Source organism: Thunnus albacares, chromosome 13, assembly GCF_914725855.1.
Source record: "Thunnus albacares chromosome 13, fThuAlb1.1, whole genome shotgun sequence".
Classification (NCBI taxonomy): domain Eukaryota; kingdom Metazoa; phylum Chordata; class Actinopteri; order Scombriformes; family Scombridae; genus Thunnus; species Thunnus albacares.
This window is the reverse complement of record NC_058118.1, coordinates 9,238,280-9,263,058: the sequence shown is the minus strand read 5'-3', so window position 1 is coordinate 9,263,058 and position 24,779 is coordinate 9,238,280. Positions and strand designations below refer to the sequence as shown.

Here is a 24,779-nt window from a genome sequence, read left to right as displayed (position 1 = left end):
CTGTGTTTTTCTATATTTGCAAATTAGCTACAGTTTATACAGATTCAAAGGTGGGAGGTAAGTTCAGAAAATTAGATGGAAAAAGAGAAAGATGGAGATTGCATTGATGCCAACATGAAAGCAAGAACTCTCATTTCAGTCAGCTGTATTTTTAGTCAGCTCATCTCACCACAGTATTTTAGAAGAATGCTGATTTCCATAGATGTTTTATTTTTATGCACCCAAAGAAGTGCACTGTATTTTCACCTCTCTATCCTAACAAGGTAGAATTAAAGCCTACTAACACATGCTGTAAAACGGCAAGTCAGCACTGGAATTTCAAAACCTGATGAAAACCCATTCCACGTTAAGGTTCATAAATGAGGCAAAACTCTTTGTTGACGTCTGAGTATGCATAACTAGCAGCCAGCTGGAAGATATTTGATCATTTCAGGATAACTGTCCCATCAAAGCCAGTAAGGACATGCAAAGAAGTTAATCTTTGCTGATGTTTACACTGACTACAGAGCATTTAAGGATTTGCAGTGGTTGGAGCCATCCATTCATCACCCAAAGCAACTGATGTGGGGAAAATGTAGCAGATAATGGGGTAAATATGGCACTTTTGGACTCACAGTGAAATCATTTGGCTACCAAAAACATTTACACTGTCCTTCTCAAGCTGTTAAAAGATACACTGGTGTTTAAACTGATATAGAGGTGATAGATAATGACAGAGTTTTATATTGCGCTGTACTGTTAGTCACTTATAGGTGAAGAACCTTCTGTAGCTAAAACTAAAAGCAAATCTCCTTTAACTGATTTTATTGTGCAGTGATTTAGGCTGACAGGTGTCACAAAGAAAGCTTAGCTAATATGTGCAGCTTTAATCTTTTCAGTCTTTAATTTAATAATCAGGTCTGTATTGTTTACTTCCTACTTGTGGTATTACCTTTTTTTATTTTTGAAAGTTGTTCAATTAAAGATTAAGTATGTGCATCTGTCTGAAGTTGGTTATTGGTTATTTTGTTATTAGACTCTGTCTTTAGATGACTGTTTCAAAATTGGTGCTCAGTATGTCATTTAAATGGATTAGGAGTGTCATTGTTGGGGCCATGTTAAAATGGCAAAGTACCTGCAGAGAATATCTTTCACTTTGCTTTTACTCTCTAATGGATATCATGTAAAAGCTTCATGTTCAAACTTGTGTCATTAAGCATCTTTCCAGAGCATCAGGATATATCCATTTGTTTGCTTGAGTTATTAAACATTCTAAATCTGTATATATTAATGTTTTACTCATTTCAGTCTTATTGTGGTTTACTGACTATTCACTGGTTGAGTGCTTTTCCTGTGCAACTTTTAACAATGCCTGCACTGTGTTTGAGTGGTGTCTGTGTGTCTTGGTGAGGTTGCAAAATCCAGGGAATAAGAATAGTAGCCCACAGAAGGAGGCCTTAGAAAAATATATGCCTTTAAACCTTTTTATCCTACAAGTAACTAGACTATTTCTGCTCAGTGTTTCTCCGCTCTGAGATTCCACTGCCTGCGGGGTGTGATTGTGGAATTCGTCTTTGATAATAAACTGGCTTTCTGCAAGCTGCTACTCACCATGTACTAATCTAATTTAACTTAAATGTAGAATATAGCTTGTCAAGTACAGAAAGAAAACCTCATATTCTGATTTTAACCACCGAAGATGCACTAGAAGATATTATATACATATATGTGTTCTTACTACTATCATATCATACTGTGCTTTATTTGTGGTGACCTACATATGCCAACCCATTAGATTTTTGTGCTATCACTAAAGCTTCTATAAGGGAAAGTATAAAGGATTATACTTACTATGCCACTATCCCTACCCCTAAAGCCACACACACACACACACACACACATAATGAACTGATTAAAATAGCAACAAAATATGTGGGGAAGAATTATACAAGAGGACAGCGCCTCACCTCATTAGGCGTAATTTTGGTAGATTATCGTCTGGCAGCCTTGATGATTCAATAATGAATCTGTCAAAAAGACATACTGCTCTTGTGTATTGTACTTTGCTTTTGTAGCTTACTGGCCCGTAATATTTTGCTTAACATAACCATATTATCTTTATTCCTTCACTCTCAGGTCCACAGGAAAGTAACGGCATCAATAAGAGGACACTGGACCCAGACAGGGATCTCTTCACACACTCTTCAACACAGGACACAGAGAGCGAAGTCCACTCGGTCACCACTGCCTCACCTATGAACAGCCCCAACCACCGGCCTGTCCTCAAGGGCCTGCTGTTTCATGAGCACCTTCTTACAAGGGACTTCCAGGGGGACCAGCACTTTTTCAGAAGGGATGGCTCTGTGGCTGCATATCCCACCATGCCAGGCTCTGTGTCTGCTTCAGATGCAGGGGACCCAGTCACTCAGCTAGTGCCCCATGAGGATGCCCCAGCCTTCTCAGACATTGCCACTACTGCCACTGCAGCTGCAACCTCCCCACTGACCACATTCTCTCCCACAACACCAAGGCCGTCCACATCTTTCCCCCGAAAGACCGTGGCGTTAGACAAGGTAGAGGCAACCACAGACTCCCTCACAACTCAAGTGACACCAAATAATAGAGGTTCATTCACTGAAAATATCCCAGTGGCCTCCTCATCCTTGCAGAGAAGTCAGTCTCGGAGTTGGAGTGCTTTTCCCGTAGAGGCCACCCTTGCACCCTCCGCGATGAGGATGGAGAAAGGGGAAGCAAGGGAAACAACACTGAAAAACAAAACCAGCCCTGATCATCTTCTCCCCAATCAAACCTCAGTTTCCCAAGTAAAAGGTACCACTACAACATCAACCGTTATCACAACTACCACCATCACCACCATGCAAACATCAGGTATGTTTTCTCTGACTTTCAAAGATGAATGTTCAAATGATTTTGTGAAATAAAAAGCAGCAACATAATAACTTTTTCCCCCCACTGGGAATTCAAAATTGAGAATATCTCCCCCCTAAGTTTTAATACGTGGATCCCAGAGGGCAAGAAAATTAAGCATCAGGTCATCAGCATCACTGCTGTTCATTTTGCATGCTGCACACAGCTATTCATCTCTCCACCAGGGATAACAGAGTTGCTCATGTGTCAAAAACAATCTGATTTTCCCTGATGTGTCCTGCCCGTCCTTTCCACTGGCCACAGAGGGCTAAAGGCCCAGATGAGCAGTATGGAGAGGAAATCTGCAGAGATAGTTAGAGGGTTACAAGGCCATGGAGACACAGGTGGGCTGTCAGATAGATCAGTGGTCCGGGAAAAAGGGAATCACTTGTCTTTTTACTGTCTCCTACAGAGCCATGCAGTCTGAATTTCACTGACCCTGAGGGTAACGTCGAAATCCTGCAGCAACCTGACTCTGGGGCGGAGTGTAACTACTTGATTACTGTCTACCTGGGATATGGCATTGAGGTTCAGGTCAGTGCTCACAATGATGTTGTTATAAGTCATTTGAAACTACAGAATGCAATGTGTGATAAAGTTCAAAATTGCACTGTCAAATGCCCCCACAACAAAAAAGTTGCTTACATATTTACACATCCAGCAAATATAGAGCAACATTTAGCCTTAATATGGATGTTTCTGGCTTTCTTATGTACATAATACACATACAATACATATGTTCACTCTCCTCGTAGCTCTGTGTTGGTCTCCACCAGCCCATGAGGGATAATCAGGCTCTTTAGCTGCTAAATGCTCCACTATGTTCACCAGTGGATTGTTGACTTTTTCTGTCTGTAGGTTGGTGCTGTGCAGGTAGTGTTCAGTGGGAAACTATGCTGATGATAGTAGTGAGAGTCAACCAAAACATTGAAGTAATGGGCCATAAAACCAAAACAATAAGCTGAAAGACGCTACGAAGCTACCAACAGCTTACTTTACAAGTAATGTCAAGCATTGTTATTATAAAATATTGACTATAGCCATTATAATATATACAAATTATGTTGTACTATGAACTGTGATGTTTGATTTTTTAAAATTAAAGTTAAATAATGTTGCAAAAAAAAGGTTTCATTCAAACAATGAAGAGCACTGACATATTTTGGTCTTAGTCATAGCTGCTAAGAGTATTCACTGCTCTTGTGTGGGTTGATGGAGATAGACAGGCAGGAAATTGCTGGGGTGAGTGGGTGGATGGGGGCACAAGGGACGGGGTCTGTCTCAGGTTGAATGTTTGCTCGGTAAGTCTTTTCACAAAAGGTTATAAAAATTAACTGTCAGTGTGTGTGCGTTCCTTGGCATTTGCAATTCCTCAAACGCCTCATTTACCACTGGAGACTTTAAAATGTGTGAGCTTTGTCTTGTTGCCTCTGGAGGGCTAAGATAAGTCTTGACAGAGTATATGTTTGAGAGTGTGTTTTTCTCTGAAAGCTTCCTCCGGGTAACTTAAGTAAATCTTCAACCACTTACAAACACAGGCACACTTACCTGCACATGTGCACATGCACACACACACACACACACACACACAAAAGTGCATGCATTTGAGCACATTTGACGTATTAGATCTCTACTTCTACAGGTTCTCCAGTGCATTTGGCAGAACATTTCATAGCATACTTTAAAGACTGCAAGGGTAGAAAGCCAGAACATACTGACATTTTATCCTCTTACATCTACCATGTCTGATAAAAAAAAATACTGAGGCAAGCCATGCGCTTCAGCACCTCCATGTGAACAAATGGGGCCACTGTCTCCCAACCTCCTACTGCTAAACTGATAGTGATCTGATGGCAAACTATACAGACAAGTGCTTGGCACGGCTGAAGAGAATGAAGCTGTGGTCTCTGTTTCTGGCAAAGACATAAACTGAAGATGGAAAGATAGAAAATGAAGTCAAGCATGTGTCACACCTTCTGATCGGCAATGTGTGAAGCTCTTCTGCCTGGAGGCTATCCAGGTCTCAAGGTTTTAAAGGAATGGAAGAGATCACAAAGTAGACTTGTGGAGGGAGTAGCAGTGTGCTCAGAAATTGTTATGCAAGTTGGACAATTTTTACCTTACATTTCATTTTTACACCTAGATGATTTTTAGTTCTCAACTATTTACAATTTAAACCTCTTCACTCACCCGTGTTTAATTCTTGAAGCACAAAGGACAAGAAGGGCAGACATTTAGCTGCTGCTAAATAGAATTTGCCCATTTGACAAGACTTATCTAACTCATGTAAATGTGTGTTGGGACACACACACTCACACACAAGCATGCAGGAATACATAGCCAAACCAGGAATTGAAGTCTGAAAGATGAAGCAATGCAGCAGCAATAAAATTCAAACACTTCTCTAAGATTCAGTACTAATGGTCTAGACAATGAGCTGCTGCACCTTGTCTTTGCTCCAACCTGGTTAACATTCTCTGTCCTGTATCTACACACACTGTGTGGTGTGTTGGACAGCCGCACTTTATAATCCTTTTTTTTGGCATTTTTCCTCAGTTCACAACAGAGAGTGACAGGAAACATGAATAGAAGATAAGAAAATGCAACAAAGATCCCCAGCAGGATTTGAACTGCAGGCACATTGTGGTTATATTGACACCACCAGGCACTGACCCTGGAAGCCTCTACCCTTTGTAGTGTTTTTTATTCTATTTTTTAATTTTTTTGAATTGTTAGATTGATTCTTTCACCAGCATGGAAACAAGTACCGTACTGTATTGGAGATGGAACACAAGAACAGATGACAACTCTGATATGTCAAATTGTAATTTTTCTGCACATATGGTACTCCAGTCCAGGGACTCAACGTGCCATTGGACAGCTGGTAATGAACTAATCTACAAGGCACATTCTAACATACATTTTATAACGACTTTTTTCTTCCTTGTCTTTTTAAAAATTTTCTGCAGGCCACCCTGTGTATATACAGAGACTAGTTTGCAGGGTATTTTAAAGATAATATGATCAGAATTCACATTATGAACATTGTACTTGCTAAATGGGTATATTATAAAACAGTCCTTAGTTAACAGTAGCAAGAGATGCTTTAATGACCAACTAATTTCTTTGAATTGCAGTGGATTTAGACACATAAACAGCAGAAAACAATCCAAATAGATCTATTAAACAGCTCAGATCAATGCTCTGTCCTTCCATATTGAGAGTCCTATTTTTCATCATGTTTCACGTATGTTGTCTTGACAATACTAATCTCCTTTTAATCACAATATCCAATAATAAAAGAGAGATGACATGAATGGTTGTTGTAGTGAGTAAATTAATTGCTTCCATTTTCTGATTAGCTTATTTGCCATCTTCACTCAATGATCTCTGGTGGGATCACAGACCTTCCCCCACTCATTTCTCTGGACAGATTATGCACAGTTTTGCAGATTGTTTTTTTTCTGTTATTTGTTATAAAAACAAAAATATATATCTTGATGTATACGCAAATATTTCAAATATTCACTTTGATCAGCTGGATTTTGATACCCTTAACTGTGCCAAACATTATCATGTGGGAAAATGCTTATCAGAATCAGATTTATTGCCAAATAAGTTTTCACATACAAGGAATTTGTCTTGGTGTTGTGGTGCATAACAGTAAAAAAATAGAAGGTACGAGAAAAAACAAGTATCTATACAAAGTGAGAAAAATACAATTGCCACAAAAGACAGGTGTATAAATATATGAATACAATTTTATGATAAAGGATGAATAAAAAATATGTTCTATGTGAAGAAAGCTGTAGACTTTAAAAAATATAATGTACAAGATATTGACCGGGAATGTGCAAATGTTCACAGTATAAACAGTATGTGTAATGTGCAAGTCTAATAATACAAAGAATACAAATGATTGCGTTAATGTGGCATGCCGTGTTAGATGTGATATGATGTGCAGACATTGGTTGCAGCCCTCTCACCCTCTCAGCAGAGCAAATGACACACTGCAGTCTGCCCTTGTCCTTGGCAGTGGCAGCAGCGTACCAGATGGTGATGGAGGAAGTGAGGATGGATTCATTGATGGCAGTGTAGAAGTGCACCACCATTGGCTTTGGCAGCTTGAACTGAAATAAATAATAATAATAATAATAATAAAACATGAAGTACATCCTCTGCTCTGCCTTCTTGGTGAGGGAGCTAATGTTCAGCTCCCACTTGTGTCGACTGGGGAGTCACACGGGATGATGGGGGCAGGAGGGGCTGGGTTCTTTCTGAAGTCCACAATCATCTCCACTGTCTTTAGAGCATTGAGCTCCAAATTGTTTTGGCCACACCAGGACACCAGATGGTCAACCTCCCACCTGTAGGTGGACTCACCACCAGAAATGAACCCAATGAGAGTGGTGTCGTCTGCAAATTTAGGGAGCTTGACTAACTGGTGACTGGAGGTGCAGCTGTTTGTATACAGGGAGAAGAGTAGAGGGGAAAGGATGCAGCCTTGAGGGGAACCAGTGCTGATGGTCCGGGAGTTGAAGACATGTTTTCCTAACATCACGTGCTGCTTCCTGTCAGACAGGAAGTTGGTGATCCACCTGCAGGTGGAGTCAGGAATGTGCAGCTGGGATAGCTTGTCCTACAGCAGAGCTGGGATGATTGTGTTAAAGGCAGAGCTGAAATCCACAAACAGGATCCTGGCGTAGGTTTCTGCAGAGTCCAGGTGCTGGAGAATGAAGTGGAGGGCCATATTTAGTGTATTGTCCACTGACCTGTTGGCAGGGGCCTGTTGCAGGGGGTCCAGGAGTGGGTCTGTGATGGATCTGAGGTGGTGAGGAGGGGGAACTAGAGATGATTGCTGGAGTCAGGAGGGATGTGTTAGGACCGTCCTTTTGTCTTTCAAATTGAGAGTAGAACTGATTCAGGTTGTTGGACAGGTGTGAGTTGTTAGGAGAGTGGGGGACTTTCAGTTTGAAGTTGATGATCTGTGATCTGAGGTTGGTGATCTCCAGCTGTGATTGGCCACCGCAGCCTTCAGCTGCAGTGATGTTGGGTTGCGTTTCTCCAAAAGTTGACTCTGGTTGACTCCCCTCTCCTAAGCACTTCCTCCTTTTCCCACCTTGGCTGTCTAAGTTAAGCTGTAAACCAGGGTTTGTCATTGTTGCAACTAACCCTGGTGTGATACACAGCGTGATGGTACACAGCTGTCCTCACAGAAGCTGATGTATGACTTCAACCTCTGAGTACTCACCCAGACTGGTGGTGGCAGTCCTGCAAATATCCCAGTCAGTACAGTCCAAGCACTTGTGAAGATCCTCCATAATTTCACAGGTCCACTTCTTAGATGTCCTCATAACAGGTTTAGAGAAGTTTAATTTCTGCAGGAATCAGGTACACTATGATGTGGTCAGTGTCCCAGTGCAGCACGGGTGAAGGCATGATATGCACTGTTGATTGTAGTAAAACAGTGATCTAAAGTGTTCTCCTCTCTGGTCGGGAATTTAATCAGCTCACGGTATTGAGGGAGTTCATGGCTGAGATTCCTTTTGATAAAGTCGCCAAGGACAATAACGAAAGAGTCCAGGTTTGTCCGCTCCACACACAGTATCTGGTCAGCGAGCATACACCGTGCCTCCTGCATGTCAGCCTGCGGTGGAATGGTGGAATTATGCTCCACACTTCAGAGCAGAGGAGTCATAGGAGGGACATCATGGTTGAAGTGCATGTACTTGTTTTGGCAGCTGTCTAATCGTATGGAAGGGAGTGATCGTTATAGCAGACAGAACAGCAGTTTGCAACAGTGAAAGAGGGAAATTAGGTGAAAGTAAAAATCTGAAGGACAGATGTGGTGACTTTATAATAAATATTAACATTGGTGTACTCTACCTGTGGTTCTGTAAAAAATAATATATATAGGAAGGCAGTGTCTGTGATTCCCCAAGAGCCCTCTGATCTCCACCGCAAGCATTCACACATATCACTGAGATTGGTGGGGAATAAATAAGGAAGATCAGACCTTTTCTGTGCTTAGTCGATACTCCTTTCAGCAGTCTGGCAGCTTGCAGGAGAGGGAGGATGAAAAACGTATCAGGAGAATTTATTGCCCTCAGCCTGACTGTTCAACCCCTCGGCCACAGCTAACAGCATATAATGCATTGCCCCATCTGGTGATTCTGGCCACATTACGATTTATTTGCAGAATAACTGCACAAATATTAGGAGGCTGATGTAACACCAACGTTCAGGGCCAAGAAAAAACAATAGTGTAATAAACACTATAGTATATGGTTTGTAGTTAATACTATAATACTATAATTTTTTCAAAAATGTTCTGTGCTTTTGAATACAATTTAAAAAATAGAGGAATTTCATGTAATAGTAACTCAACTATTTAACAGGCAAAGTGCAAACTATGAGTTATCAGTTAAGATACAAAATATTGATTTTTGTATGACATTGCTTGCTATTACATTAAGATCTGCAATGATGTATAGCTTTAAAGATTGAGCATGTCAGTGTTATATGGAGGAGGGCTTTATTTCAGGATTCAGTATCTTCAGTTTTCTTGTCCTTGACATCTTATTTACTGTAGGTAGGTAGGTTTATATAACAAATCAATATCACTATATACTTAAGATGGATGTGATTAATTATTACTCATATCCAGAACTAATTTTTTTATTTCATGAGCATGTCAAAACAGCTATGTCGCTCAATTTCTCATCCATAATTTCAGAGACTCATATCTATCTATGAATTAGGCTTGATGGGATGTGGATCTTATTTTCACATGTGGGTCTACTAAGTTAGCTCCACTTTCTGCTGTATAAATACATGTGGAAATGAAATTTTCACCAGTTAATTTTTGATATCTTAAGCACATCTTATTTATGTTCTCCATATCTGTCTCTCCCTCTCTGCACAGTCACTTTTGTAATACTGTTTTAGAGGACAGATGGAGGTTTTGGAGCTTTTTTTATTTGATCAAATAAATCCGGTGGGTTAGCTAGCTATCAGCTCTTTCCAGGCCATCTGTCCCACTCTGATTTCTCTGTCTCCTCCGCTCACTGATCTACCTGCCTGGGTCTGAAGGAGTTACCATCTGAGGATCTGCACAGGTTGTCCCAGCTCTGTTTCATGGGGGCCACATCCTGCACTCTTGCAAAAAGAGAATGCATTGTGTGGGAAGGACTGAGAGCGTTTGATACATTTCAGGGGTTAGGAGCCCAGACGTGGCCAATTTCTCCCTCTGCCACAAAGGCTGATTGGGAGAGTGTTTCCATTTTCTGACAGGTTTAAAGCAGCATCATTCAAAAAGATGGTGGAGAAGGATTTTGAGGTCAACACTGTATATCTCATTTTTTTTCTCTTCTCCATCCCTTTCCCAACTCTTTCACCCTCTCTTTTTTCCTTTTTTTCTATTTTCATCCTTATGTCATTTATCAGTTTTTCTATTTGTCTAGCTCCTCTACCCTGTCTCAATCAGCTTCAGTTCCTGTGGTGAACCTTTAATTAACAAAACACAGGAACAAATTAACACTTGTTATGTGATTTCTTTTTCTAATCAATATTGTATTTTATTCTTCTGATAGTGCTGGTTAAAACAGTGGGTGACAGTTAAATGTTCAAGCAGGATTTCAATAATAAGGAAACATAATATAGTAACAGAGACGGTAGAATACTGCATCTGAAGTAGTCTTTTAGCTTTGCTTTATGGTGAGTTATAAAATGTAAAAGTGAAAGAATACACAAAGCTTTTTGTTGTTTTAGTTAATTAGCTTATAAATATCCAACAAAGGCCTCAAGTCTCAGTGGGGAAAATTATAGTTTCCAAGTTTTTCATGCTCAAATGAGTGAATATTGTTTTGGACAATTCCAAACAAAGCAAAAATAAATCTTAAGAACATCCAAAACATCTAATGAGCTCAAGCCTGTATGTTGTAGTTAATTACTCCTAAAATGAGCACAAAGTACTGCTGAGGTGTATCATCAGTGAAATGCCTGTTAAAGGATTGAGATGTTACAGAGCATGCCAAGTGTTTATATCTAACCTCGGCTCGAGGGTTAGCAATTGGTACTTGATGCTGCCTCAGCGACCATGCTCTTCTAACTCCAATCAATAGTCATGTTAATAAGCAGCACCAATACTTGACACACAGTGTCCTCTCAGTGCCGGGTGAATTGCTGTATTGATCTTTGTACTATCATTTTAATTCCAGTATTTCTTACAAAAGAAGCAAAATGCACACGGCATTGACCCTGGCTGAGTGTGGCTGATGAGGGAGGGAATTAGATTTGTTTTGTTGGTGTTCAGTGAACGCTAGTGCTCTCATCTGATGAAAGGGCCACAAAGAACTGCTACAAAGTTTCCACTTCTGACATTTTTGTAACACTAAGAGTGTCTCTTTAGAATACAGTCACGCCTTCCTCCTCACCGCTGACATAATAAAATTGGTGCTTTAACAAGGCAATGCACATGTTTTGTCCATTCTGTAACTCTGGTCCCCAGCAGCGCGAAAACACGTGGCAGATATGTTGCAGAGAAAATGAGCCTGACTGAGTAATGGAGGCCAAGACAGGATTGCTGCCTTTAATCAACTTGAGATGAGGCAGAAGGAAGCCTTCATCATGTTGTGCCTTGGGGGAGCAAGGCAGGACATAAAGAAGGCCAGTTTGATCTTGATGAGCTTTTTAAAGGGTGTCAGGGCTTTGCTGAGATGAGTTTTCATGGGGCCCAGCCATCCCAAGAGGAATGCTTTCAGGTGACACTAATTGCTCCTCCACCCAGCTAGCTGTCATAAGGGGAGAAGACTCTGTCTGGCAGTGGGCTATGTTCTCTCCAACTCTTTCAGTGTCATGATGAAGACAGGAGAGTTAAGATGCATGCAAGAAAAGCCGAAGAATAATCAGCAATGCATGAATTTAAATCTATGCAAAACTGCACACTGCTGCAAATAAACTGAGATGTCAAGGGCCGAGAGGCACATCGAAAAGTGAAGCAGATTTATCAGGAAGCAAGAATCTCATCTCATGAAAGTGTTTCAAATGCAGGCGGTCTTAATGGCTGCTTCCTTGTCCATAGAGAAGCTTCTGAAAGATAAAAAAATATATAATATTTGAGACAATGGTCACTATATGGTGGTTGCATTTGGTGATCCCAGGAGCATAAAATGGGCAAGCTTAAATGTGAAATTAGTGACAATGAGCAAGTTAGTATTGTATTCAGCCACTGGCTCCAGCACATTCTCATTAAGATTCAGCTTTTGCTGATTGGTAAGGATCCATTGTTTTAGACAGCAGGGCAAACAGGAAATGGCCTTGGCTGTTTTTATATAGAGGTGAATGTTCAATTAAGATAACGTTTTTCATATAATGAGCACTGGAATAAGTCTGTTTTTGTATGAATTTATCAGGAGATACACAAAAACACCAACTGGGTGAACCAAGCTTATTCACACTATGATTTAGAAACATGAGCCTTAGATAGGGGGAGATGAGGTAGGTGCACTAACAGTGTGCTCCACCGTATAGGCCAGTGGCTTTTATCATAGTAATGGCACTGCAGCTGGCAAGTCCAATGGCTGTTGATTTATTGCCCCCAGCAGCAGGGTCATTTGATTTCCATGTATAGTGGGATCATTTTGATTACAAACTACTCATTTCAGCATCAGCAATGGCTCCTGTGAGTCAGTGTAAATGTTCATTGCAGAGCACCACCAGATGTTTTCAACAGTGAGTTATCAGTGAGAGCCAGCCTCTCTGGACAGTTAACTCATACTGCGTGCTCACAGATAAATTAATAAATGAGTAAGTAAAGATTACACGCCATGCGTAAAAGTCTAATTTGTTTGACAAATTGTTTATTTTAAAGCACCAGGAGAAATAGTTTTTCTTGTCCAAGTAGCATTTTCAGATATATAGTATTTCTTTAGTTTTTAAAGCAGACAGCAATCTCCTAATTGCATGATACAGATGAGCCTATTTAGTTGATCTATTATGTGCAGTGGTGGAAGAACAACTCAGATCCTTTACTTACTGGAAGTAAAAGTAACACTACTACAATGTCAAATTACTAGTCCTACCTTGAAAAGCTCTCTTAACTAAAACTACAAAAGTATATCAGCAAAATGTACTAGAAAGTATTAAAATTACAAGTACTCTACTACAGAAAGGTCACTGTCAGTGTTATATTTTATATATTGTGGGATATCATTACTGATGCATTAATGTGTAAACAGCATTTACTGTCATAGCTGATGAAGGTGGAGCTATAGTTTTAACAATTTACTAAAATATTGGGTAGTTTAAATCTATAATAAAACATCGTATTTTATAAATTGATCATATGTTTTGTGAATAAAATCTTAATCTGCAAAGTCACTAGTTAGTTGCTGTCAGGTAAATACAGTGGCGTAAAAAGTACCATGTTTCCCTCTGAAATGTGACTAGTCACAGATTAAAAGCAATGGCAGGCTGCTTTCTGTTTGGATGTGATAATATGGATCTTCACCTCTGCTTACTGTTCACTCTCACAGTTTAACACTGCAGCACACTGCTAGCTCCCGGTTCTACAAAGGTCATGGCAAACACAGCAAGATCAAGGCATTCAATCCTGCAAATATTGTCTTGCTTTGAAACGTTTATTTTAGAGATTTTCCTCCATGTTTTCTATTCCGAGTGCAGTGCCAGGCCTGTCAATTGTACTTTGGCCTTGCAGGATGGTCTGTTTGTTGTAGTGGTTTGATTGAAAAGACAGTGGCTAGAGGAGAGAGATGACCCTCTGTCCTCTCTTCTCATTTTGACTGGGCATAGGAAATATTTTATTGGAACACACTTGAAGTGAAAGAGCACCTACTCACAGGAAAGTCTTACATTTCTTGAACATACATGTGTATACATGTGCACACACATGCACACACAGACAAAAACACACACACACACACAAACACATACACATACACACATAGTTGTGTTTCCATCACTTTAAACCAAGTCTTCACCATAAAATTAATGATTTATGTTAAGGGGTCTTACTTTTTGTCCCCATAAGAGTGGCGAGTCCCCACAACATTGCTGTGTAAACAGATTTACGTCCCCGCAACATGAGGAATACCTGGACCACACACACACACACACACACACACACACACACACACACACACACACACACACACACGCACACACACACACACACACACACACACACACACACACACACATATGCACGTACATGTGTGTGTGTGTGAGTGAGTGAGAGAGACAGCGTGAAAGCAGTCCCTCTAGGCATTTGGCTGCAGTACTAGTGAAGATAAGGTAATGATGTCTCCTGACATGGCCAATGATTCATAATTGAGGCAGGACAGCTGTTGCTGGCTGCAGTGACAGGTCCCAGGGTGGATGACAGATGATAGGGCCCTCTGGGGCCAAACTATCTATCAGTCCAAATGTTCACTGTCCACTATCTGCTTACCCTGTCCTTCATAAGCCTCCCAGGTATATGTAAACCAAGTGGTCACAGACTCACAACCTGTTTTACCTCACTGAAAATGATTGAAGTTAATGAAATTGTTGCAGTATCACAGTGTGTACCATACATGAGACATAACATCTGTGCAGTCAGGTGTTATGCCTATAATAAATAAACTGTAAACACTACTACTGTTCAACGTTGGTGTAATTACACTAGTTTTGTCTGCAATCTGCATTGATTATGAATATAATAATCAAAACCTCACTGAATATGACTGTAAGAATATGATTGATGGAAAATTATCAAAAATGTGTTTTTCCATCACCTACAGTAATAGTGCAACTTTCTCCCAAGATGTTGCAGTAAAACAGTCAAGAAAACAGTCTGATTTGACAAATAAATAATAAGTAGTAACAAAGTTGCAAAGAATAAAAACATGTAACAGACAAAAAAAAGACAAAATTAAATATAGTCATATTATCATCATCGTCATCATATAGTCATATTAATAATCAAAAGGACTCAAACGCAACCAGATTAAACATTAATATTCACAAAGGCTTTCTTATGAAAGAAGGTTTTCATAAGTGATTTAGAAGTAGTGATAGATGTAGTCTGTCTCATGTCAATAGGCAGTGTTCAAAAGTCTGTGGGTTTTAACAGACCATTTTAAGAGCAGAGTTTTTGACTTGTCATAGCAGGAAAAGCACCCAAGCACAGGTGGAACTGATAACATCAATGATGGCTCAGTGTCTGAGGAAGCCACACTGTACTGGTGAACCATCATACACTATACCAGGGCCATGGATTTGGAAATACTAAATTGGATTCAGCCATCATTAATGGTATTAATTGCACCTGTTCGTTTCCTGCTTTAGTATGTCAAAATGTCTGAGGTGAAAAAGGTCTACTGCACAGACCTGGTCACCCTTGGTTACGAGCTGAGTCCTAGGAATAACAAGCAGAGCTCCATCCATTGATCTAAGGGAGCTCACAGGCATGTAAGGAGTCAGCAAATCAGTAATATATTTTGAAGCAAGGCAGTTAGCTTGCACAATATGTTCTTATCTCTTGATGCCAGTTATAATTCAAGCAGCAGCATTCTGTACCAATTGGAACTGGTGAACTGAATCAAAGTGCATTATAGTAGTCCAGGTGAGAAAAACAAAAGCATGTACAACTAAATGTAAATTAGGACATAAAAATTTTCTTGAATTAAAAAAAAGACTGTTATTGGACTGAAAGGTATTGGATTGCTATGGAACATTTAACCGTGTGTCACCTATATATGAAGAAGACATCATGGCTTTGTGGATATTATTTAGTATTGATGGATTAAATGAGGGTAGAAAAATATTGTCATTGATTAATATTTATGTTGAAAGTAGATGATCCTTACTTTGATAGTGACAGAAACATGTGCAGATGTGGATATGTGTACAAATATTTTTTAACTTGCCATGATTTCATTTTGGATGAATGAAAACAGAAGAAATTCTCAACCAGTTTACACTTGCAATGTGTTTAGTCATTTGTTACTGCTTTGTTACAAAAGAAAGATGTCTTGTCAGATGGGTGTCAGGACAGTAGACTGTTCTTTTAAAGTGTGATGTTCAGTAGCTTTTGTTGAAGTTCTTCAGTACTACATTGCAACCATTGCATAGCACATATTTTTGAATTATGAAAGACTGCCAACCTTGCAGCAACTGGCTACAGGAATTGGTGAACTGAGCAAGGATACTACAGATACTTTTCATCAGGTGTTTTTTGAAGCAATGGTTGACTAAAATATCAGCCATCTCTCATCCATCAGCTTAATAACAGAAACACATAACAGGGAAATAATTCCTGATGGAAACTGAGAGATAAAGGAACTTATAGTTTTAAATTAAATATTTAACGTGCCTATGTCACTGTAGGGTTAGAAATGCCAGGATGAAACAGCAAATTACACATTTTCTAAATTCCCTGTTCCTTGAAAATACAAGACTACAATACAAACAATAAATCACAATACAGTCAATTATAGATGTAATTTAGAGTAGATTCTCCAAGGTTTGCATTTTCTAAATTTATCAGACTATCAAATTAAACCCATGGTCACTGAAATTGCAATTCCACATTGTCAGTCTTATTTCTTGAATATTTGAATATGAATATCAAATTGGAGGAGTTATTGTGCTGCACTGTGGGGTAAAATATGAGGTTGTAATAAGAGCAAGTATGCTCACCCGAAGTAACCCAATTTCCAAAGCATTCAAGCCCTCCATATTAACTGAGACAAAAAAGGCAGAAATCAAAAAAAGAACTGTGCCTAAGGCTTTGTCATTGCTGTTGCCCTTGAGAAACTGAGAAAACATGGGATCTAAAATAATGTGACATTTCTTTATTACTCACTGTGACACTGGTTTGAGGCTGCCGTTTGGCTGTTGTTTGTAACCACCTAAGCTACAATGGCAATATGCACAGTTTTTATATTTGTTAACAACATAAAGATTTTGTGATTTTGTAATACAAAAAGCAAAGGAATATCTGCTGTTTGACATTTTTGATGTACTGTTTGACTGTCTGCTGTGTTCTCAGTTGCTTGTCTGAAAACCTCTCGAGTGTTGTTTAATTCTGGTTGTGATAAAAATCAAATTAATCAAAGTGGCTGACCTCATGGATCATTCCAGAAGAAGTCACCTCTAAGCTCAGTCTCAGAGTGTCCATTAACCTCTCCGTGCTCATTGTCAGCTCCCCTTCGACTGAGTGACAGTTAGTCAACGTGACCACATTCATTTTGCTGCTGCTGTTGTGCTATGTGCTCATCCTGCCCACTGTCTTGGCTTTTCCAAGCGGTTGCACTAACACTCCTGCACACGTATTACTTCAGGGACATCAGCCTATGGAGGGCAACACTTTTTCTGCCTCATGGCATACCTGAGACCTGAGCCCACTACCTATGACAGCATTAGCTTTCAGAACATGATATGAATTTCATTGCTGGCTGAAACATCCCATCCAGGGAGAGAAACACCTGGTGGAACCCTCTTTTCTCTCCCTGAATTACCCCCTAGACAGAATTTTGATAAAATTACAAACACAAGTGGTATCCAGCTTCTACAGCTCTGCCACATGCTGGGTCTGTACATAGTCAATGGTAGGTTACAAGGAGACTCTCTGGGCTGTTACACATTTAGTTCAGCTCTGGGCAGTAGCACGGTAGACTATGACATAACAGATTTGGACCCAATGTCTCTCAGAGCTTTCACAGTCAACGCATTCACACCACTATCAGATCACAGTAAGATCACTGTCATTTTGAAGAGAGCACACACCAACCATGAGGCCTCTAAACCCAGTAAACTGTACAACACCACACATTTATATAGATAGAAATCAGACAGCATGGAGAGCTACCAAAAGGCATTTGAAAATCCCAAAATCCAATATTCAATTGATTTCTTTCTTTCTAAAATGTTTCCCCATAATAATGAGGGTGTAAACTGTGCTATGGGCAAAATTAATGCAATTTCTGATAAATTTGCATTGTTTTGAAATTTGAAAATCTCTAATCAAAAACAAAAACAAATAAACAATAACAAATGGTTTTACAATGATTGCAAAAATATAAACAAAACAAAACAAAACAAAACAAAACAAAACAAAATCAACTGGCAATACAAAATGTCAGCATTTGGATTAATTATTTTACTGAATTATACAGCAATATTATTAAGAACATTGACCAAAACAAAATACACACTAAGTGGAAAACTTTAGAATTAGTAATTAAAGACAACCAAAACCCTCTAGATGCTTCAATAACAGAGCAAGATGGACAGCATCCAATCCCTGAAAGCTAAAAAGCCTGTGGAGTCAACAGCATTTTAAATGAAATGATTAAATACTCTGACCATAAATTTGCTATACTCAAACTTTTTAATAGAATTCTAGCAGTTGGCACCTTTCCTGACATATGGAATAAAGATCTAGTAACATCAATTTTTATAAAAATGGAGATAAATATGACCCAAACAATTACTGTGGAATCTGTGTGAATAGTAACCTGGGAAAAACCTTTTGCAATATTATGAATAAAAGACAGTTTTATCAATAACCAAAATGTATTGAATAAATGCCAAATTGGATTCTTACCAAAGATTCGTACAACAGACCACATCTATACCCTCCACACCCTAATTTAACAAGAATTAGACAAAAAGAAAGAAAAAGGCCCATGCATGTTTTATTGATTTCAAGAAAGCCTTCAATTCCATCTGGCATGAGGCTTTTTCTATTGACTACTTAACAGTAGCACTGAGGGAAAACATATGATGTAAACAATGTACACAAATAGTAAATGTGCAGTTAAAATAGGAGACAAACAAACAGCCCTGTTTTCCCAGGGTTGTGGGGTAAGGCAGGGGTACAATCTAAGTCCAACCCTCTTCAATTTATACATTAATGAATTTGTATATCAATTAGATCAATCCACTGCATTTGGTCTCACCCTGAATGACACAGAAATTAAGCATCTCCCAAATGCAGATTTCTTGGTGTTGCTGACACCAACAAAAGAAGGTCTACAGCAGCACCTTAACCTCCTGCATGAATTCTATCAGACCTGGGCCCTGACAGTTAACCAAAAAAAAAAACCAAACAAAAACAAAATATATGATCTTTCAGAAGCAGTCCATACGTAAGGAAAACACACACAATTTCTATTTGGATATCACTAAATTACACTATACAAAGAACTACACATACCTTGGCCTCAACATAAGCTCCACAGGAAGCTTCAACTTGGCTTTGAAAGATCTGAGAGACAAAGCAAGGAGAGCTTTCTATGCAATTAGAAGAAATATTAAATTTGACATTTCAATTAAAATCTGGCTAAAAAAATTCCAATTCTTATTAGAACTGATAATTCTCTATGGCAGTGAAATTTGGGGACCAAAATTAAATAATAAATTTAGCAAATGGGACAAAACCATCATAGAACATTCCACACAGAGTTCTGTAAGAACATGTCCAAAAATCACACCCACAGTAGGATAAAGTGCCCTCTAAGGTGTCCCCACAAGCTGATAAAATGCCTTCTAAGGTGCCCCCACAATATGATAAAGTCCCCTCATAGGTGCCCCCTGAAGTCCCCTCACAGGTGCCCCCACAGTATAAAATATGGTACCCCAAAAGCAAGAAAACATGATGTGCACTTTAAATGAAGAGGATGCAATGCAGTGCTCTATGAGTTGCCATAGTGATGGGGTGAGCTGGAGGTTCTATATAGGAGTCCTTCTAGTGAATAAAAAGGGGGAAAAAAGGGGAAAAAGTGCAATTTAGGGTTCCCTTAAGTCTAACATACTGAAGAGCAGAATTGGGTGCCCTTTAGATGAAAAAAAGTGCCCTTAATGGTGCACTGTATGGGAGGAAAAAATGGTGAAGTGCCCCTCCAGTGAAGAGTATGAGATACTATGCCCTATAAGATGCCCTTATGATGGAGTAGACTGCCCATTATGTTAGAAATAATGTATGCTTTATGTAGGCTGACCATAAGGAAAGTGCATTAGGAGTGCAGTCTAAGCTGTAACCTTGATCCTACGGCAATTTGTGAGGTAGGTAACATAGCAAGGCTTTTTGTAGTTGAAACAAGGGTATACATTAAATTGTATTAACTATGCATTACTAATGTGTGTAGACTGTATTTTCTAAGTTGGTTTTATATGTAGGCCTGTTCAAAGCTGTAAAACATGCCAAACAATATGTTAGACTGATAGTAGCTAACTAGCTAGATATGTACCTGACCATTTCTATACTAAATATTTGGTACGAACTGGAAATCAGCCTTGTGGTGTAATAAAATCACATAGGAAATCATTAGAGTATTATTTATTCAAAATGCGTTTACAGCCCTTTAGCTTGGATTAACTTGTACTTGTAGAGAGTGAGATTAGCAATGGGTTACCCTATGATTACAGAATGTCAAGAAAAGACAGAAAATTGAACACAATATAAAGGAATCTGCAAAATGCAGCTAGCGGCAGCAAGGGAGGAGATGACAGATATAGAGGTAGATTTGCATTAGCCATTAGCAATTAGATGGGATGCCCATTAGAATTTAAACCTCTGTCTTGGCATGTTAAAAAGTTTTAAAAAATGTATCCTGTCATGAAACTAATGAAATCTGCAAGGGAACCTTATGAGTAACTGCTAACAGGCAAACAAACAGAGCGGAGTGAAAACATCTGCCTTGGCAGGGGTAAAATCATACATGACATGAGAGGCAAGAGGGCTAGTGCAGTTCTAGTGCTGTATGTCAGTCCTTTAATGCCCCAAGTAACTGGAAAGGCATGATGAAGCTGCCTAATCTTTCAAGGATATTTTCCACTTCTATGACATGTAGGGAGACAGTACTGTCACTGAACTGAGGGTGTTCCACTCTTCCTATGCTCTCCATACCAGCAACATCCAAGCTATGCTTAAGTGTCTTAAAGAAAATTATGTGGACACAGTTTTTCCAAAGCTGACAAAACTCCTCAGAATAAATGCCACATTGACATTGCCAGTGACAACTGCATCAGTTGAGCGATCATTCTCCAAATTGAAGCTGATCAGCTTAGAAACAGATGTGGAGAGGAAGGATCTCAGATCTTCTGCTGTTCATTCAGAGGGACATCCCAACTGACCATAACAAGGTCATTAATATTCACAAACTCATGGCCTCCTTTTATCTCACCAATCTTGCCTCTCGCTTCCCTGACAAGACCGGTTCCATGTTTCTACTTGTGTTTGAGAAATAAACATTTAAAACATTACCCATTCTCTGTATTGTATTACAGAGAAGTTTGCAAAGTAAATGTTTAAAAAGTAAATCCTTTTTAAAACAGAGGTGTTGTTTTCCTTACATTCAGAGTCAACATATAACATGTTAATCTTAATAGGCGATGTAGCCTTTTTACCAAACATGCATTGTTGTTTTCTGTTGATGGCTGTTGAATGTTTCAGGTGCCCTTTATATTTTTTTGCCCCTGCTCCTCAGACAGCCTGAGTCCGCCACTGAAGTGACCCATTTTTTTCAGAGCAACGTAATTCGAGTAAACTTGGCTTTAAATGGAAATGCAGCAGTGATGGGGCTGAATTAAGACCTCATCTGGTGTGAACTGAGACGTCAGAAGTCAACAGGCCTGTGTGCAATGTGATTTTTTATTTTATGTTAAAATGAAATGATGAGGGTAAATAGAAATAAATGTGTCCATCCTCACAGTGCTAAAAGCACAATTCACTGACTGTTATTCTATGTGCAATGTGTTGGTCTATAGAGATTCTTTGCAAAGGGTAAGTCAGTCAGTGAACCATTTGCTAGCATGACTTCATACTGTACATGATGCACTAAGGTAGGGCAATAAAACCTACTGTATGTGTAATCATATTGCCTCTTCTCTTTTTTTTAGGTGCTAAATGTGAGTGTGTTGGAGGGAGAACAGGTGACAGTAGAGGATACGGGTGGCCGAGAATCCTTCATCCTTGCCAATGAGTCAGTCTTGATGCGGGGCCTTGTACTACGCAGCTGGAGCAACCAGATCTCCATCCGTTTTCGTAGTGACCAACAGCACAACTCCGGATTCCTCCTGCTGCATTACCAAGGTGAGCCATTACTATGCTAACTATAGTATGTTCACCATAAATTAATCCAACAATTGCTCAGCTTAGGGTTTGACCATGTTACAACAAAGAAGTAGTAACAAGGTCTCATTCTTACACAATGCTCTATTCTTAAATATTGACTGTCGAGCTTACCGTAATTTACAGATACAAAATAACACATTCATAAGCCCCGTGAAGTGTACAGGCTTCCCCCCCCTACTAACTATTTCCCCACACTGTTCATAACATTTTTCTCTCTTTTTTTTGGGTATGTATGTTTCCACTCTTCCCCAAAAGGAAATTGTGTGAAGGAGCGTTTCTAAAACTGCTGATGTTCTCAAAGGAGACCTCACTGTCATGCACTGTGTGTGGCATCCATTGTGAAGTTGTCAGTCAATCAATCAATCAATCAATGAATCAAGCAATCAAGCAGTCAAGCACTCAAGCAATTAGTGAGTAGGTCAGAAGTGCAGGAGGATAGCTTGCTAGGGGAATTTACATATTCAAGCTATTTTTGTGAGCACTGAATGCAGTTGTCCTCTGCATAGATTAAAAATAAGCAGAATTAATAATTACAGTAAATGTGTTCAAATAGTAACAACAAGAGAGTGTGGCAGCAGAAAAACCTATCAGGAGAAATAGTTACCGTATGCTGTTGGTGAATATGATGGCCCATAAATTCCTCTCTTGCTTGTTATATGCGTGACATCGATCTTCCATGTCCACAACACTGTCTGTTTATCTTAGCAATCTCACAAAGTGGCCACCAATTACATGCCCCATCGATTTGAGTTGATGGTGGAAGCTGGTGGACAAAACATTCATTCCACCACATTACTGTGGCACTTTCATCAGCTCTAAAATGAAAGCAACCATCAAAACAGTGCCGCTGACGTGAGATAAATCAGCCCATCGCTGTTGGATGTGTGAATATCGCTGTGTGGTCAGGCTGAATGATGACAGCGTGGGGTCAGTGCAGATCATACAGGGTGATGCATAGATGGAGCAGATGGTGACAAATAGTTTAAATGTATTATACTGTCAGTATGTGTACTTTTCTCCTTCACTTCTCTTCTTTGCATTTCAGTAGAGGAGAAAATAATAAATCCTACCCAGCATAATTCTGTGGAAAATGTATGTTTTTCCAAGTTTATTGATGAGTGTAGATAGACACCCTGTACCATTTCTTTGACTATTTTGTGCTGTTAAAATAAACACTATATCAATCTATCCATCCAAGGATTGTACCTATTGCGGGTTTGCTCAGTTTGGCCTCAACCCAAATACACATCACGGCTAAATTTACTGCTAGATCCTGTTGTGTCTGACAGTGCTACAGTAGGTATTCCTGTGCCCTTACAACAACAACTGATATCAAATTTCAAATCACATTTACACTAATGAGAAAAAAAATGCATTGAGCAGACTTCTAGAAGACTACACGTATTGGAGACAGAAAATATTTCAATTTGTGTTCCTCTCCTCGGTAAGCCAGAGTATCACCTTGTCCTTTTATAATGGGCTGAGAGAAATGTGATTGGACAAGCGTGGAGAAGGAGACAGAACTGTGGAGAGATGGATCCAAGCTCAGGGTAATTAATATCTGCTACAGTGTTGGCTCTGCCTGCGATGGCAGACTGATGGATGTCTCTATAACATTAGCAGTGTGTTTTACTGTTTATATGTAGGCAACAGGGAGCTTGAGTGTGGGGCACGGGGGGGGGGGGGGGGGGGGGGGGGGGGGGGGGGGTTGATGCACCACTTCCCTTGTATATCCTTCTCCTAAGATGTTCCTCAATAAACACAATAAACACACATGCACATATCTGCATCTACATAGAACAGAGGGTATTAATGTCTTCATTGTCCATTCAACAATAATATGCAGAGACAACTACTGCAGCTGCAGTACAGTATACAGAAAAAAATGACATCCATACATGCAACTAACAATGCACAACATATAACATGAATTAAATAATCCTAAGAATAAATAAGTCTATATGCACATAATCAGTGTTATTTGCTGGTGAAATAACATTTATCTTTTTAGTATTCAGGTTTCCACAAAATTATCACATTTGCTATGAAAATAATTAAAATCGCAATTTAGAAGTTATGACTTATTAGGCTCTATAAATCCAAAATACTAATACTTATTAATACTTATTGTTATTGCAATGATATAGACAATTACAAAATACTTAAGTGGCAGGTTTATTAGTGACATAGACAGTTATGCATGAGCTGTTGTCCAAGTCCAAGCCATCACCCTGGAGAGCCATAAAGAGGTAATAAAAATTGGACTTTTTTGAAATTCTGGGACAAATCCAGGCCTGACTATTTTATCTAGTATATTATAATGACAGCACTTTCATGTGACATGGCACAGATATTCTTGGTTTTATACAGAATGCAATATAAAAATGGATCAACTTGCTTTTTTACAATAAAAGGATATGCTGCAATTTTAACTCCCAAAGCCTAATTCATGTGCGACAGTGCCTGACAGCATTTTGCGAGGATACTTTATCCTGCTAGCGGCAGCCAGACTAGCAAACTAAACAGAGAAGTGAGATTTCTGCCATTCTGAAGCATAGTATTGGGTTAATTAGAGAGCTTGCATGCAAAAGAGTTAAGTTAGTTGGCAGAAAAAGTGAAGTGATATTCTGACCTTTAACAGGGAGGTCAAGGAATATTGTCATTTATTTAAAAAGGAATATCATTTGTATGCATGAGCATTGTAAGTGCTGATAATTGAATTTAACACTGC

The 24,779-nt window shown here is 39.3% G+C and overlaps 1 protein-coding gene across 1 annotated transcript in view; it reads left to right on the top strand.

The window, feature by feature from the left end:
• The window catches only part of LOC122996140 (seizure protein 6 homolog), a 92,618-nt gene that overhangs the window by 43,941 nt on the left and 23,898 nt on the right, over nucleotides 1-24,779 (top strand). Inside the window, exons 2-4 of the mRNA XM_044371714.1 lie at nucleotides 2,116-2,868; nucleotides 3,320-3,441; nucleotides 21,814-22,006. Coding sequence (XP_044227649.1) covers nucleotides 2,116-2,868; nucleotides 3,320-3,441; nucleotides 21,814-22,006 — 1,068 coding nt within the window. The remainder of the gene's footprint in view (nucleotides 1-2,115; nucleotides 2,869-3,319; nucleotides 3,442-21,813; nucleotides 22,007-24,779) is intronic.